Source organism: Rhinolophus hipposideros (assembly GCF_964194185.1).
Source record: "Rhinolophus hipposideros genome assembly, chromosome: 23".
NCBI lineage: Eukaryota > Metazoa > Chordata > Mammalia > Chiroptera > Rhinolophidae > Rhinolophus > Rhinolophus hipposideros.
Genome location: NC_138069.1, coordinates 16,231,545 through 16,248,215, shown reverse-complemented (window position 1 = coordinate 16,248,215; position 16,671 = coordinate 16,231,545). Strand labels below are relative to the sequence as shown.

Here is a 16,671-nt window from a genome sequence, read left to right as displayed (position 1 = left end):
TTTTATTTTTTATTTTTTATTTATTTTTTTTATTTTATTTTATTTTTTTTTTTTTTCTTTCTTTCTCTTCTTTTTCTTTTTTCTTTTTTCTGCTTGTTGTGATTTGCTTTGTTCTGTCTTTATTTCTTTGATATCTTTGCCTATGTAGAGTGGGGATTGTCGGTTGTATTTTATTTGTGAATGTACTTGATTTGTTTTCTTTGTTGTTGTTGTTGTTGTTGTACTTGCTAACTTTATTTGTGCTGAAACTGCCCTACCAGGGCCCAGCTTAAGAGGCACAAGATTCAACATATCCAGAAGCCAACTCTGGACCAAACCAGAGTACTACCGGGTTTGACCTACAAGTCACCCACGGAAGGAGGGCCCTAAGACTCAGGAGTACTGGGCACAGGGCTGGTGGAGCTACTCTCAGTGTGCATTTGTGCAGGAAAGAACAGAAACTGCATGGTCTCTCTGAAAACTGTCATCCAGATCCCTCAGCCCCTCGCATTTAAATCTACACTCCCAAATTCACTCTGGGCACCAGGTGACTAGCGCTGCCTGTGCACTAGGCAGGGAACTCTTTGGCACAGCGGAGGACAACCCGGAGATTACCTGGTGGGCTTAAGCCAAGACTGGTGCTGCTTTCTGTTTTGCTTTGCTTGGTGATTTTTTTTTTTTGTTTGTTTGTTTGTTTGTTTGTTTTGTTTTGCTTTTTTGTTTTTTTGCTTTTGTTTTTGTTTTGTTTTGTGTTGTTTTGCTTTGTTCTTCTCTTTTTTCCTTTCTTTTCTTTTTCTTTTTTTTCTTTCTTTCTCTTCTTTTTTTTTCTTTTCCTTGCTTGTTGTGATTTGCTTTGTTCTGTCTTTATTTCTTTGATATCTTTGCCTATGTTGAGTGGGGATTGTCGGTTGTATTTTACATGCGAATGTACTTGATTTGTTTTCCTTGTTGTTGTTGTTGTTGTTGTTGTACTTGGTAACTTGATTTGTGCTGAAACTGCCCTACCAGGGCCCAGATTAAGAGGCACAAGATTCAACATATCCAGAAGCCAACTCTGGACCAAACCAGAGTACTACCGGGTTTGACCTACAAGTCACCCATGGAAGGAGGGCCCTAAGACTCAGGAATACTGACCACAGGGCTGGTGGAGCTACTCTCAGCGTGCATTTGTGCAGGAAAGGACAGAAACTGCATGGTCTCTCTGAAAACTGTCATCCAGACCCCTCAGCCCCTCGCATTTAAATCTACACTCCCAAATTCACTCTGGGCACCAGGTGACCAGCGCTGCCTGCGCAATAGGCAGGGAACTCTTTGGCACAGCAGAGGACAACCTGGAGATTACCTGGTGGGCTTAAGCCAAGACTGGTTCTGCTTTCTGTTTTGCTTTGCTTGGTACTTCCTTTTTTTTTTTTTTTTTTTTTTTTTTTTTCTGCTTGTAGTGATTTGCTTTGTTCTGTCATTATTGCTTTGATATCTTTGCCTATGTTGAGGGGGGATTGTCGGTTGTATTTTATTTGTGAATGTACTTGATTTGTTTTCTTTGTTGTTATTGTTGTTGTACTTGGTAACTTGATTTGTGCTGAAACTGCCCTACCAGGGCCCAGCTTAAGAGGCACAAGATTCAACATTTTCCAGAAGCCAACTCTGGACCAAACCAGAGTACTACCGAGTTTGACCTACAAGTCACACACCCAGAGGGAATTCTCTGAAGGCACAAGAGCCCATAGAGGCCAAACCTCATTTAAGTGGCCAACCCTCACCCAGCAGAACACCCTGTGGTGAGCAGAGCCAAGTTTCACAACTAGACGGCCTAGGAGTTAAGCCCACCTACTCACAAGCAAAAAGCAATCAAAGTTCTTCTTGAACAGGACGATATACTAAACACACGAGCCTCCTGTGGAGCACATGCAGAGAAGAACGAAGTAGTCCAAGTCAAATATAAAAGACACATACTACATAAGATAACCCAGCAAGAACTAAGAGCTCTAGGGGATCTTCCTAATACATCAAAGCAAACACAGAGAGTCAGTCAGAATGGGGAGACAAAGAAACATGTCCCAAATAAAAGAACAGAAGAAACCTCCACAACTGGAACCAAATGAAGCAGAGGTAACCAACATGTCAGAGACAGAGTTCAGAACACTGGTGATAAGAATGTTTAAGGAGCTTAGAGAAGACATAAAGAAGGATATAGAAATCATAAAGAACAACCAGTTAGAGCTAAAAAAGGATGTAGAAATCTTAACGAACAACCAGCTAGAACTAAAAAACACAATTACCGAAATTAAGAACTCACTTGAAGGAATGACCAGCAGGTTAGATGAAGCAGAGGATCGAATCAGCGACTTAGAAGACAAGTTAGCAGAGATCACTCAAACTGAACAACAGAAAGAAAAAAGAATAAAAAACAATGAAGATGGGTTAAGAGACCTCTGGGATAACATCAAGCGCAACAACATGCGCATCATAGGAATACCAGAAGGCGAAGAGAAGAAGCAAGGGATTGAGAACATATTTGAGGTAATAATGTCAGAAAACTTCCCTAACCTGATGAAGGAAACCAACATACAAGCCCAGGAAGTGCAGAGAGTTCCAACCAGGATAAACCCAAACAGGCCCACACCAAGACACATTATAGTTAAAATGGCAAAGCTTAAAGACAAAGAGAGAATCTTGAAAGCAGCAAGAGAAAGGCAGAAGGTTACATACAAGGGAACTCCCATAAGACTATCAAATGACTTTTCTACAGAAACATTGAAGGCAAGGAGGGAGTGGCAGGAGATACTCAAAGTGATGGAACACAAAGGCCTACAACCTAGATTGCTTTATCCAGCAAGGCTATCATTTAAAGTTGATGGAGAGATAAAGAGCTTCCCAGAAAAGAACAAACTGAAAGAATTTATGACAACCAAGCCAGCATTGCAAGAAATACTAAAAGGACTTCTGTAAATAGAAGAAAGATGAAAACAATTTACTACAAATCTAAAAATGGCAATAACTATGTACCTATCAATAATCACTTTAAATGTAAATGGATTAAACGCTCCAATCAAGAGACATAGGGTGGCTGAGTGGATAAGGAAACAAGACCCTTGTATATGCTGTATACAAGAGACTCATTTCAGATCAAAAGACACACACAGGCTGAAAGTGAAGGGTTGGAGTAACATATTTCATGCAAATGGAAGCAAAAAAAAAGCTGGAGTTGCAATACTTATATCTGACAAAATAGACTTTAAAATGAAAAAAATATTAAAAGACAAAGATGGGCACTATATAATAATAAAGGGATCAATCCGACAAGAGGACATAACCCTAGTAAACATCTATGCACCTAACATAGGAGCACCTAAATATATAAAACAGGTACTGATGGACATAAAGACAGAGATCAACAGCAACACTATCATAGTAGGGGACTTCAACACACCTCTGACAACAAGGGACAGGTCCTCCAGACAGAAAATCAATTTGGAAACAACAGCCTTAAATGATACTTTGGAGCAGTTGGATTTAATTGATATTTTCAGAGCATTTCACCCCAATGCTGCAGAATACACGTTCTTCTCAAGTGCTCATGGAACATTTTCTAAAATAGATCATATGTTAGGACACAAGACAAGCCTCGATAAATTTAAGAAAATTGAAATCATACCAATTGTCTTCTCTGACCACAGTGCTATGAAATTAGAAATGAACTACAGGGGAAAAAAACCAGGAAGATACACCAATTCATGGAGGCTGAATAACATGTTGCTAAATAATGAATGGGTCAAGCAGCAGATCAAAGAAGAAATCAAAAGATATCTTGAGACAAATGAGAATGAGAACACGACGACCCAAAATCTATGGGATGCTGCAAAAGCAGTCCTAAGAGGGAAGTTCATAGCACTGCAGGCCTACCTAAAGAAACAAGAAACATCACTAATTGACAGTTTATCTTCACACTTAAGGGATCTGGAAAAAGAACAGCAAAATAAACCCAAAGGGAGCACAAGGAAGGAGATAATAAGGATCAGAGCAGAAATAAATGAAATAGAAACCAGAAAAACAATACAAAAGATCAATGAATCCAAGAGTTGGTTCTTAGAGAAGATAAACAAAATTGACAAACCTTTAGCCAGACTCATTAAAAAAAGGAGAGAGAGGACCCAAATTAATAAAATCAGAAATGAAAGAGGAGAAGTGACAACAGACACCACAGAAATACAAAAAATTGTAAGAAATTACTATGAGCAACTATATGCCAACAAATTTGACAACCTTGAAGAAATGGACAATTTTCTAGAGGCGCACAACCTTCCAAAGCTAACTCAAGAAGAAACAGAAAGCCTGAACAGTCTGATTACCACCAGGGAAATTGAATCAGTAATCAATAATCTCCCAACAAACAAAAGCCCTGGACCAGATGGCTTTACAGGTGAATTTTTCAAAACGTTCAAAAAAGAATTATCACCTATTCTCCTCAAGCTCTTCCAAAAAATCCAGAAGGAAGGAAGACTCCCAAACACTTTTTACGAAGCCACTATCACCCTGATCCCAAAAGCAGACAAAGACACCACAAAGAAAGAAAACTACAGGCCGATATCTCTAATGAACATAGATGCAAAAATTCTCAACAAATTATTAGCAAACAGAATTCAGCAATACATTAAAAAGATCATACACCATGATCAAGTGGGATTCATCCCTGGTATGCAGGGGTGGTTCAACATCCGCAAATCAATTAATGTGATACACCACATTAACAAAATGAAAAATAAAAATCACATGATCATATCAATAGATGCAGAAAAAGCATTTGATAAAATACAGCAACCTTTTATGATAAAAACCCTTAAGAAAGTGGGAATAGAGGGATCATATCTTAACATAATAAAGGCCATATATGACAAACCCACAGCTAACATCATACTCAATGGGGAAAAGCTAAAATCATTCCCCCTAAGATCAGGAACAAGACAAGGTTGCCCACTTTCTCCACTTCTATTCAACATAGTGCTGGAAGTTCTAGCCACAGCAATCAGACAAGAGAAAGAAATAAAAGGCATCCAAATTGGTAAGGAGGAAGTAAAATTATCATTATATGCAGATGATATGATACTATATATAGAGAACCCTAAAGACTCCACCAAGAAACTATTAGAACTGATAGATGAATTTAGTAAAGTAGCAGGATATAAAATTAATATTCGGAAATCAGTTGCATTTGTATATACCAATGATAAAATAGCAGAAGGAGAAATTAAAAAAACAATTCCATTTACAATTGCTCCAAAGACTATAAAATATCTGGGAATAAATCTAACCAAAGATGTAAAGGATCTGTACTCAGAAAATTATACAACACTGAAGAAAGAAATGAAAGAAGACATAAATAGATGGAAACACATTCCATGTTCATGGATAGGAAGAATTAATATAATTAAAATGTCCATACTGCCTAAGGCAATATACATATTCAACGCAATTCCTATCAAACTACCAACGACGTTTTTCACAGAAATAGAACATATAATCCTAAAATTTATATGGGACCATAAAAGACCCCGGATAGCCTCAGCAATCTTGAGAAATAAGAACAAAGTGGGAGGTATAACGATACCTGATTTCAAACTATACTACAAGGCTACAGTAATCAAAACAACATGGTACTGGCATAAAAATAGATACATAGATCAATGGAACAGAATAGAGAGTCCAGACATAAATCCATGCCTATATGCCCATCTAATCTACGACAATGGAAGCAAGAATGTACGATGGGGTAAAGATAGTCTGTTCAATAAGTGGTGTTGGGAAACCTGGACGGACACATGCAAGAAAATGAAGCTGGACCACCTCCTTACACCATATACAAAAACAAATTCAAAATGGCTTAAAGACTTAAATGTAAGATCTGAAACCATAAAATATCTAGAAGAAAATATAGGAAGAAACTTCATGGACATTACCCGGAGTAAGATTTTCACTGATATATCCCCTCGCGCGAGCGAAGTAAGAGAAAAAATAAACATGTGGGATTACATCAAACTAAAAAGTTTTTTCACAGCAAAGGAAACCATCAATAAAACAAAAAGGGATCCTACTGTATGGGAAAAGATATTTGCCAATGATATATCTGATAAGGGATTAATATCACAAATCTATAAAAAACTTACTCAACTCAACTCCAAAAAAACAAACAACCCAATTAAAAAATGGGCAGAGGACTTGGGGAGACATTTCTCTAAGAAGGACATACAGAAGGCAAGAAGACATATGAAGAAATGCTCAACCTCACTAACCATCAGAGAAATGCAAATAAAAACCACAATGAGATACCACCTCACTCCAGTCAAAATGGCTATTATCAATAAATCAACAAACAACAAATGCTGGCGCGGATGTGGAGAAAAGGGAACGCTAGTGCACTGTTGGTGGGACTGCAGATTAGTGCAGCCACTATGGAAAACAGTATGGAGGTATCTCAGGAATCTGAAAATGGAACTACCCTATGATCCAGTAATTCCACTCCTAGGCATCTACCCGGAGAAATCCAAAACTCCAATTCAAAAATCTGTATGCACTCCTATGTTTATTGCAGCACTTTACACAATAGCCAAGATATGGAAACAACCAAAATGCCCATCGGTAGATGACTGGATTAAGAAGCTGTGGTACATTTATACAATGGAGTATTACGCAGCCATAAAGAAGAAAGAAATCTTATCATTTGCAGCAACATGGATGGATCTAGAGAACATTATGTTAAGTGAAATAAGTCAGAAAGAGAAAGACAAGTACCATATGATCTCACTTATATATGGAATCTAAAGAAAAGACTATGTGAATGAACTAATCAGAGTCAGTTTTGGGGACGCAGAGAAAAAACCGAGAGTGGTTAGATGGGTGTGTGGGAGGGGGTTGGGGATAAGGGGAAAGGTGAAGGGATTTGGAAGCAGCTGGTAACCACAAGATGGCCTCAGGGTTTTTCTTTTGAAAATTAATTTGGGGAAGGTATTCTATAATGTTGTAAAGATTTTGTTGGGTATCCGATGGACATGCGTCCTATTTGGGAGACCACCTCAGGGATACTGTGGATACCTGATCATGGCATTGTACATCAGAAGCTAAACATTAATGAATGCCAACTATAATTTTATATATATAATGTGATGGTTCAGTGTGAGGTCGGAGGGATAGTGGATGGGGGGAGGGGGGTTCACAGTATGAGGGATATAAATGATGAACGTCTAAGTATTACCTTGTTTTGTACACCTGAAACTAATAAATAAATTAATTAATAAAAAAAAAAAAAAAAAAAAAAAAAAAAACACAGTGGTTCATATCCATACAATGAAATATTTATTCAGTGCCAAAAAAAAAAAAAAAGAGTTTTCAAGCCGTTAAAATACATACAGGAAACAAAAATGCATAATATTGAGTGACAGAAGCCAATCTAAAAAGTTACATACTGTATGATTCCAAGTATATGACATTCTGAAAAAGGCAAAACGATGTAGACAGTAAAAATATCAGTGGTAACCAGAGGTGAGAGGAGGAGGGTGGAGCACAGAGGGTGTTTAAGGCAGTGAAATTACTCTATATGGTGCTATAATGGTACCTATACGTCATTATACATTTGTCTAAAGTCACAGAATGTATAACACTGAGTGAACCCTAATGTAAACTGTGGTTACATTTGGTGATAAGGATGTGTCAATAAAAGTTCATCAATTATAACACAAAAAAAAAAAAAAAAAAAAAAAAAAAAAAAAAGAAGTAAGGATTACTGAATCCTGGCCACCAGGTTATCAGCCAAAACCACCGCACAGATCATACAAAAGTATCCCAGCAAAACAGGAGTAAAATGATGAGACATTTATTAATATTATTTGTCAAGCACTATATTCACCTCTTTCTGCTTTAGTTATGATGGCAACTCGATAAGACATATGTTATTATTATACCTAATTTACGGATAATGCAATTGAGAAAATATGAATTTAAGCAATTTGCTTAACGTAGCAAGTAAGTTTGGAATTGTAATTCAATTCATATCTGACTCCAAATCATAATCTTAATCTTTATGCATATTCTCTCCAGTGCAGAACATATTTTGAGTCCTAAAACCTAAAAGTACCAAAAAGACAGAGCAGAAGGCAGAGGAGCATCTCTTTAACTTCCTATCATTAGTACAGAGGTATGTTGAAAAGTCTGGTTGGGTCACCCATGGAGTCATTGGCAGATGTAAGCTCTGTCCACCTCAGTGCATGAGGACTGTTGACTCATGAGTCATCGGCAAGCCACAGTCCTGGAGGGAAGGGATTACAGAAGAGGGGTTTAGACAGTAGGAAAGGGGAGCAATTGAGACTCCTTCTCTATCTTTTGCCAAAAAGATGGGTTCCTAACATTCTTTTGAATCTGAAGGACAGACCTGGGCCAGCTACAAATGAAATAATCAGTAGACAGTTCCTGGGAATATACACCAATCAGCATCATCAATGAAAGGGAGAATGTATTCAAAGTGAGTTCTTGGCTTACGAGACTGACCTACAAAGCCTCTAGGAGAACAAGAAAAACCCTGACATGAAGGCAGGATAGCAGGGCATGATTTGATGTGGCTGCTTTGATTGGGTAGTTCTCACCTGTCCAGATGCCGCCCCATCCCGCATGCTTGGCAGTCTAAACCCACTTTCTCCTCCATCACTTCGTCACTCCGTCATTGGCATTGGGGCTGCAGATTTGTCAATGAACTAATTTATGTTCTTCCCCTTGCCATCTGGCAATATTAGCCCTCTAATGAATTGCTTTAACTTGTGCATTTGTTTTTTGACAAATGTAACTTTTAGTTGAATTATGCAACATTCATAAATAGCAAATGCTGGCTGATTAGAATCAATGAAAGCCCTTAGAGTTGCCAGTAAAAACGGGCCCTTAGCTGCACGTTACTTGGAGAGCCTAATCATTTGAAAGGCACCTGATTATTTTTGGAAAGTACTTTTTACACACACACACACTTATGTCATCTGTTATGTATGTGTGCATGTATTTAAATTTGGATGGATTTGTGCAAGCCAGCCATGCTCTGAATATAAGTACTAGATACACTTGGATTTGGAGCTAGACACACTTGGGTGTGAATCCTACTTCTGCTACTTGAAAACTATATGAACCTGGGCATGTTTCTTAACTTCTCTGTGTCTCTAGTTTCTCATCTATGAAATAGATATAATAAATTTCTTGCAAGATTGTCATGAGGAATAAATGAGATCACACATGTAAGGTGCTTGGCACAGTGGCTATATCACGGCTCAGTAATTCCTAACTATTATCATCATCATAATGTTCTATTCATGGAGGATTATGGTAGACACCATTTCCAGCCTCCACAATCCTTCCTTTTTGAAGACTGCCACAGGGCTGAGCCTCAGAAGCTGTATTTTTATGATATGACACTGCTTTAGTGATTGGGCAAGAATAAGAAACTCAGGAAATGTGACTTGAAGCAATTTTTCTGTGCTCACCCAACCATTGGATTCTTGACTCAACCTGGCAGATTCTTCGTCCTGAAAGTTTGGGTTAGGAATTGGTCTTCTGAACTAAGAAACTGTGAGGTGGTCATGTTGGGCAACATGCATGTCAAGGCAATAAAGGTCAGTCTGCAGAATGATGTAGAGTGCGAAGGAAGCAGATCTGACTTCTGACTGTCAGAAGTCAAAGAGGGAAATGTTACCAAAAAAAGTCAAAGAGGGTGGTGCCTTGGTACTGATTAACTTTCCACTTCCATAAGAAACACCATTCTGTCTGTCTATCTATCTATCTATCTATCTATCTATCTATCTATCTATCTATCTATCTATCTATCTCCCTCCCTCCCTCCCTCCCTCCCTTCCTCCTTCCCTCCCTTTTGTTCACTACTTTGAGTGGATTTCCATTGTCTTTAACCAAAAGATCTTTGCTAACAGTGTTATCTCTCTGCATGAGGCCACAAAATCTTTTCTGTGAAACTTGGAGAACCTAAGCACTCGAAAGTTACCTAGTTATTTTAGAATATAACTTTACACACACAAACACACACACACACACACACACACACACATACTTATATTATCTGTTTTTAACTCTTGAAGGACATTAAGTAGAAAATCAAAATAATCATGTATGTCAGGAAGTCATGCATGCAAGGAAAAGAAGAAAGGATAAAAAGAGAGCCATTAACATTCCCGATCTTACACAAACAGGTCATCTGATTGTTTTCCTGAACCCAAGCAAGAAGGGAGAGACCCTGGGTCTTTACCTGGTGTTGCACTGGATACTGTTGGCCACTGCTGATCAGGCCCTCCTGGACCAGCCCGTAGAATGCCAGCCTCCTCCAGGTGTACAGAGCTGAGTAAACACATAGACGCAAACAATGATCAGACCATAAATGCCTTTCCAGATCGCTTTCCACCCTCAGAAAATGCTTACATCTCTGGAGGAAGGGCTGCAGCTAACACATTCTACTCATGCTCGAACAGAAGCAATTACTGCTGAGCCGTCACCTGGCATAAACTGCAAAAGCAGACTCACTGCCTGCTGTACCATTCAGGCAATAAACATGTTTTCTCTTTATGGCAATTTTGGTTTTCATTAATGCTGTGGCATTCATTTAATCTAACTGGAAGCCCATCCGAGGGCTAATGCCATTTGACCATCTCAGTGCTGAAGCAGATGAGGAGAGCTTATTCTCAAAGGCCCCAAGTCTCTCTTGCTGGATCTCTTATTTCTGGATCCTCCATAGCAGGGGTGTCCAAACTTTTTTCAATGTTTTTCACCAAGGGCCATATGCGGTAAAATACACAAACAGCCGGGCCACTCACTCGAGGTGAAGTGCATATTGCCTCACCTGGTTTATTTAAGTAAACTAAATATATTTTCGGAATTTGCTGTGGACCAATTAAAAATGGATCGTGGGCCACAGTTTGGACACCCCTGCTCTATAGCAAAGCAGAAAACACACAAAAATTATCTGCTGATAACTGTAGTATTATTCCAGTTTGGCTACTCAATTAATTTTAACCTTATTTTTGACCCACCCTACATTTTCTGGGACTAGAGGAAGCTTAACACCACCACACATGGCCTCCAGTTCAGAAGACATCAATTCAGCATGAAATATGGCAGAGAGTGAGACGTAAACTGGGAGACCATTAGAGACAAATAGAGATAGAACATAAACTACTCAAGGGTGGAGAGAACATCATAGTCATTTGTGTATATCTAATGCTAGCACGTATTAGACCCTCAAATATCTAATGGATTAATTAAGGAAGGAAGGAGGAAATGAGACTTTAAGAGTAAATATCATCCAAAGAAACCTTCACCAAAATTAGAGGACTCTAGACATTGGTTCATCTTGCAAAGTTACTAATGTAAAACGTATACTACCATCTGAATGGGGTTATACGAGGAAACAGAGCAGGCAAAATTGAATTATTGTGGGGGAAGGCCATCTATAAGTTCAGTATTCTCTTACTCTTTGGAAATTTAGTCACTAAGCTCTGCCCTATTGCTATTATTCCCTTCTTCTATACCCTAGAATCTCCTCTTTTTTCCAAATATTAATATGCATCACATGTTCCTGGATCCCATCAGCAAATTATATGGGTTATATCAGATTAATTCTGAAGAGTAACTACCCTTGAACCAGCTCAACTCAAAACAGAATTTTCAAAGGAATAGTTACATGATGTTTAAAGTTGGAAAGGTCAAGAAGCCAAGCACATGCGTGAAAAAGATGGGTATTATTTAAGTTCACAACTCTAATACAAGTATATAATCAATGTATTACATTTTAAAGAATAAATTACATCTAGCTTCAATTTTTATTTCATTTCTAATCCTACTTAAATCTCGTAATATCTTATTTAAAACCTGAATTAGGAGCACATTTGTATTTTTTCCCCCATTTGAAAATGGGATAAGGAACTGATATGTTTTAGTACTTTATTTTAAATGTCGCTTTTAAGAGCTATCTCATCACTTTGCTACTTTTCAAGTAAGGTACTAATTCAACTGGGAAAGAGTTGGTATGATAAACCACACTTTTTCCTATTGCGTGGCTCCGCCCCAATAGCTCAGATGTAGAAAAAAAGCATAGTTGGTCTCTAACATACATAAAGAATCCTTCTGATGTCTAGTATTCTGACATCTGCATAAATGTTTCTGGCCTAAAATTATGACCCAGGTTCCTATGTGACATCCCACCAAGCCAACTATGGTCTTCAGCTCTTCACTTGTTACTTCTCATTCAGAAATAGCAGCCGTTATAATGATTTCTGCTCAATGTGTAATGTAATGCTTGAAAATATGTTAATTTATTTTAATCGAATGCACTTTTTATTGGACTAAAACTAATTTTTCATTTACTCAACACATATTTTATAAGCTCTCTCTTCAGAAATTGATCTAGGTTTTGTGAAGATCAACTTAAGAGTTGTCCAGCTATTTTGAGGGGCTTAAGTTGGAAGTTTATTTCTTCTTTAAAACCAAATCCTTTTGATGGTAGTGATCATTAATTTCTTAGCCTTCTCCATTTGGTTTCCAAAGACATTCACAAATAATGAATCTTTTATTTGGCCCCATGGGATGGATACTAGATCAGCTCTGGGAATAATGGTAGTTAATCAATTACTGTCAAAGAGGCAAAGTAGAGAAAGCAAAATTATATTTAATCTGAGTCTTAGAGTAATGCTATTACTCTAGGTTAATTTAAAGTAAGCTAGATTTGGCCTCCAGATATTTAATAAAGGCCCTTCACGTGACTCATCCTCTGAAGAGCCCATGCCATTGATGGCCATATGATAACAAGATGGAAGAGATAAGGAGACTCTAATAGGGGTGAACATGAACAAGAATAATTGTAATTATACTGGTTGATAGGATATAACAGTCAATGTTTGATAGAAAACCAAGGTAGACAACACACACATATACACAATGTACTCAAGTCCAAAAGCATCAGTATTAATTATAATTTTTAAGGGAGGGACAGAAATTATAGATAGAGAAGAGATGAAGGAACTTAGAATTACTTCCTTATAGAAATTCTGATTGAGAAAGCACACAGCAGCCTGTCTCTGTGATTTTAAAGGAGACTCTTATTTGGCAGCACTTGGTAAGCATTTGGCACTGACCACTTCCAATGTTTCAAGGAATAGACACAAGGACAAAAATAATTGCATTCCCTTGGCAAAGTGTCTAAAGCATCTTAGTTTTGACAGCTGCTTCCGGCCTACAGAAACATCACTTATCTGAGCCATACAAAGTTCACGATACTTCTGAGTGAAGGAAGGAGAGAAATACATACCTGTGCATTCCTGCTCTCAGGGAGGCAGAGTAACGCCAGTCAGGGTTGGGCTGTCGTGGCTGCAAAATCACAAAGGGAGTTTTTGTTACTATAGCCAAACAATGAGCTCCCAGTGATGATGTTAATTGATTACTTGTTTATTAAGCATTTCCATGCATTTAAAAAAAGTATTCACGGAGGCATTTCATGTGCAACTCTAATAAATTACACTTAGTTTCAATTTTTATTTCATTTCTTATCCTATTGAAATCTTACAATATCTTAATTGAAACCTGAATAGGAGCACATTTGTCCTTTTTCTTTTATTTGAAAATGGGATAAGGAAGTGAGATGTTTTAGTATTTTATGTTACACGTCGTTTTAAAAGTACATCTCATCACTTTGGTACTTTTCAAGTAAAGTACTAATTCAACTGCGAAAGGATTGATATGGTAAACCATACATATTGCACTTCAGAACATTAAATTAGTTTGTCAGTGCCCTTGCACAAGCAAAACATCATGGAAAACCAGATTTAATGATGCTGTGAGGACCAGCTTGGGCTTCGCCTTGCCCCAAACAGGTCTACATTCTGAAAGCAGCACTGGGGAAGGGCTGTCTGTTTTGAGACAGGAAAAGCTTTCATTGTTTTTGCCCTCACATGCCCTAAGGGACATCCCAATTTGGTATTCTAGCTATAACAAGGCACACAGCTATACAAGTTCTGCTGGTCTGGCTGGACTGCAGAGGACTGCAATCTGCTGCTGGCTTTGCAGACTGCAGCATGTTTGACCCAGGATGGATGTGTCCAGTCATAATGCCAGCAGCTGATAACCATCTCTTCTGCTGCTTGAAAAGGAATGAATGCTAGGGAGAAGAAAACAGAGCATGATGGCGTTTGACCTTGTTTTGCTACATAATCCTCTTCATAAAATTGTACTTGTTCTTTGCTCCTCTGAGTGCTTTGCCTCCTCACTCAGTTATTGTTCACTAAGCTCTGATTGCTTCATAGGGAATAGCTCACACCTAAAAAGAACCTGACTCACTCTGCACCACATATGTGTTGAAAAGATCCATTACAGACAATCTAAAGTGGAGGGGACAAAGAGGAAAATATGGGCACCTAAAGATTGCTCGGGGAGTTATGTGCTGAGTAGAAGCTACTCAGGAATCAATGGGGACAAAAATCAATGACCGTCACTATCATGTATCAATTAGCAAAAATTTTATTATGAAAAACCTGTGATAGATGTTCCTCTTGATGTGTTTTCATGGGCAGAGATTAAAGTGGTCCTGTCACACAAAAAACCGAGGTCTATTTGAGTGGAAAGATGAGGAAACAGCTTGTGTTCTGTATTTCCCTCTGGATTATAATTATCATATCGGGTAGACACAAAGCCACCGTAATACCAATAAACTATTTCAAAAGTCAATAATTCTTATTCTTATTCTTATAGTTCATTTACAGGATGCACAATATTTCATAAACATGCTTCTTCATAACATCCAAAGAAGAAGTGATCAGCACCTCTCCAGACAGACTCTGGAATGGTTAAATGGTATTTAAAGACTTAAAAGTCAAGGCCCACAAAAAGTTACAACTCTAGGATACTTTCCTTCAAATGTCCCCATACGCTAACTGCCCTCTTTGGTCCCCTTCCACTCTGTTGGCAAGATCTGAATATTTAAGTTGTTCCATCCTTGGTTTTTAAATTCACAAAATGCTATGAATATTCCATATAAAGTAGCATAAAACTACAAACAAAATGAAGGGGTTCCCATTTTCTACCAGTTGTGTTAGAGGGAACAGAAGAGAACATATTTGCAAATCATTTTGTAAACCTGAAAATATGACTGAAATACTTTTTATAAATCATATCATCACCATCTCTCCCCTTCCCATTAGCAGCAGTAGTGTCAGCTTCAGCTGTAAGAACCTTCCTTCAAGAAAGAAGTTGACATCTGTTGAGTCAATGTTGCCAATTTTTCAATGATTGGGTAACATTCATGATGAAAATTGCTGCAACTTGATCTTTGGAATGCAATCATCAACCTCATTTTGCTGAATGGTACAGTTCTGGCAGGACTGACCAGGAAATTCAGTTCATTACATAAACTCACTTCCTCAATAACATTTAACTTATCACCTTCTATTTTCTAGAATAGTCCATCAGCAATAAGAGGCTTCTGAGATTCATTTGCCAGAATCATAGTTATAAGACATCTGATGGCAATAAGATCAAGCACGAAAAAGGTAAAGAGGAAAGTAATTAATGTTTTAAGTATCCACACAACACTTTATATATTTTACTGCATTTATCCTAACACGTTCTTTGTCAGACTATAAATTCTACAAAAGGGATTTGTTTTATTCATAAAACATATGAATATCCTCAGATAGTCATAATACATAGCTATTGTAGCAGGGTATAGGTTAGCCTAGCAGGGTTCAGGTTATTGGTAGGTTTTTATAATGTTTTTGAATAAATGAACTATCATGCAAAGGCAACATTACTGTACTTAAATTGTAAAAGTGAGAAATATGAGCTTTAGACAGATTGTTACTTGCCTGATTGGTGGACTTGAGTCATGTTTCACTAATGTGAAAGTCAGTGCTTTAAATAAATTTACATGGAATGACATATATTTTTCTTTTTTCCTTCTGAGTTTCCCAGATATTGCTTTACTTTAAAATTATACAAAATTAAAAATAATAAAATGTACATGGGTTTCTGTAGTCACACAGCAACCTAGCAGTCTGTCCCTTCTAATCTTTCCTTAGGGAAAGGTGACCCTGCGGGATTGTCCCTCATTGGGGTTGAGTTTATGCTACTCTAAGTCTCCACGTTTGGTCCTTGTAAGCAGGGACGGCAGTCAAAGACGGGTAAGATTTCTCACGGGAGAAACAACCTAAGCCAGACGGGACCCCCCTAGAACCCCCATGAGCTAATGTAAAGTTAGGAGGTAGCTGTGCCCCTCCTTCTGAGAAGCTGCTGACGCATGCCTCAACTATTGTCCTTTACCCTCAGGTGTAATGGACCCATTAGAACAATAGCATCTCGCCCCTCCCGTTTGGCTCATGGGATAATCTTATCTTGTGAGACTTGTTTCCCCAGGGATTGTATGCACCACACCTTGGTCATTTGGGGGATGGTATGCATGGTTGCTTTGGGATGATTAAGGGATTTGGAATGAATGATTATTGTATGATGTAAGAGTTTCACAGACTCTGCCCCTAATCAGGTGATTTCTATTGTAAAAAATCAATTAAGTACCCACGGTGACACGATTTGGGGCTCCAGTCCCTTGAGGCTGTGAGTCCCTTGGTCCTCTGTGATTTAACTATATTTGAGTCTCTGTCTCTTTATGAGAGTTTAACC

General features: G+C 38.1%; 1 protein-coding gene across 1 annotated transcript in view; it reads right to left on the bottom strand.

Annotated features, from left to right (window-relative positions):
* LOC308491583 (protocadherin alpha-13-like) overlaps window positions 1-16,671 on the bottom strand; it is a 122,916-nt gene that overhangs the window by 28,134 nt on the left and 78,111 nt on the right. Inside the window, exons 3-4 of the mRNA XM_081035419.1 lie at window positions 13,313-13,371; window positions 10,262-10,350 (exon numbers count right to left, since the gene is read on the bottom strand). Of these exons, the coding sequence (XP_080891545.1) occupies window positions 10,262-10,350; window positions 13,313-13,371 (148 nt within the window). The remainder of the gene's footprint in view (window positions 1-10,261; window positions 10,351-13,312; window positions 13,372-16,671) is intronic.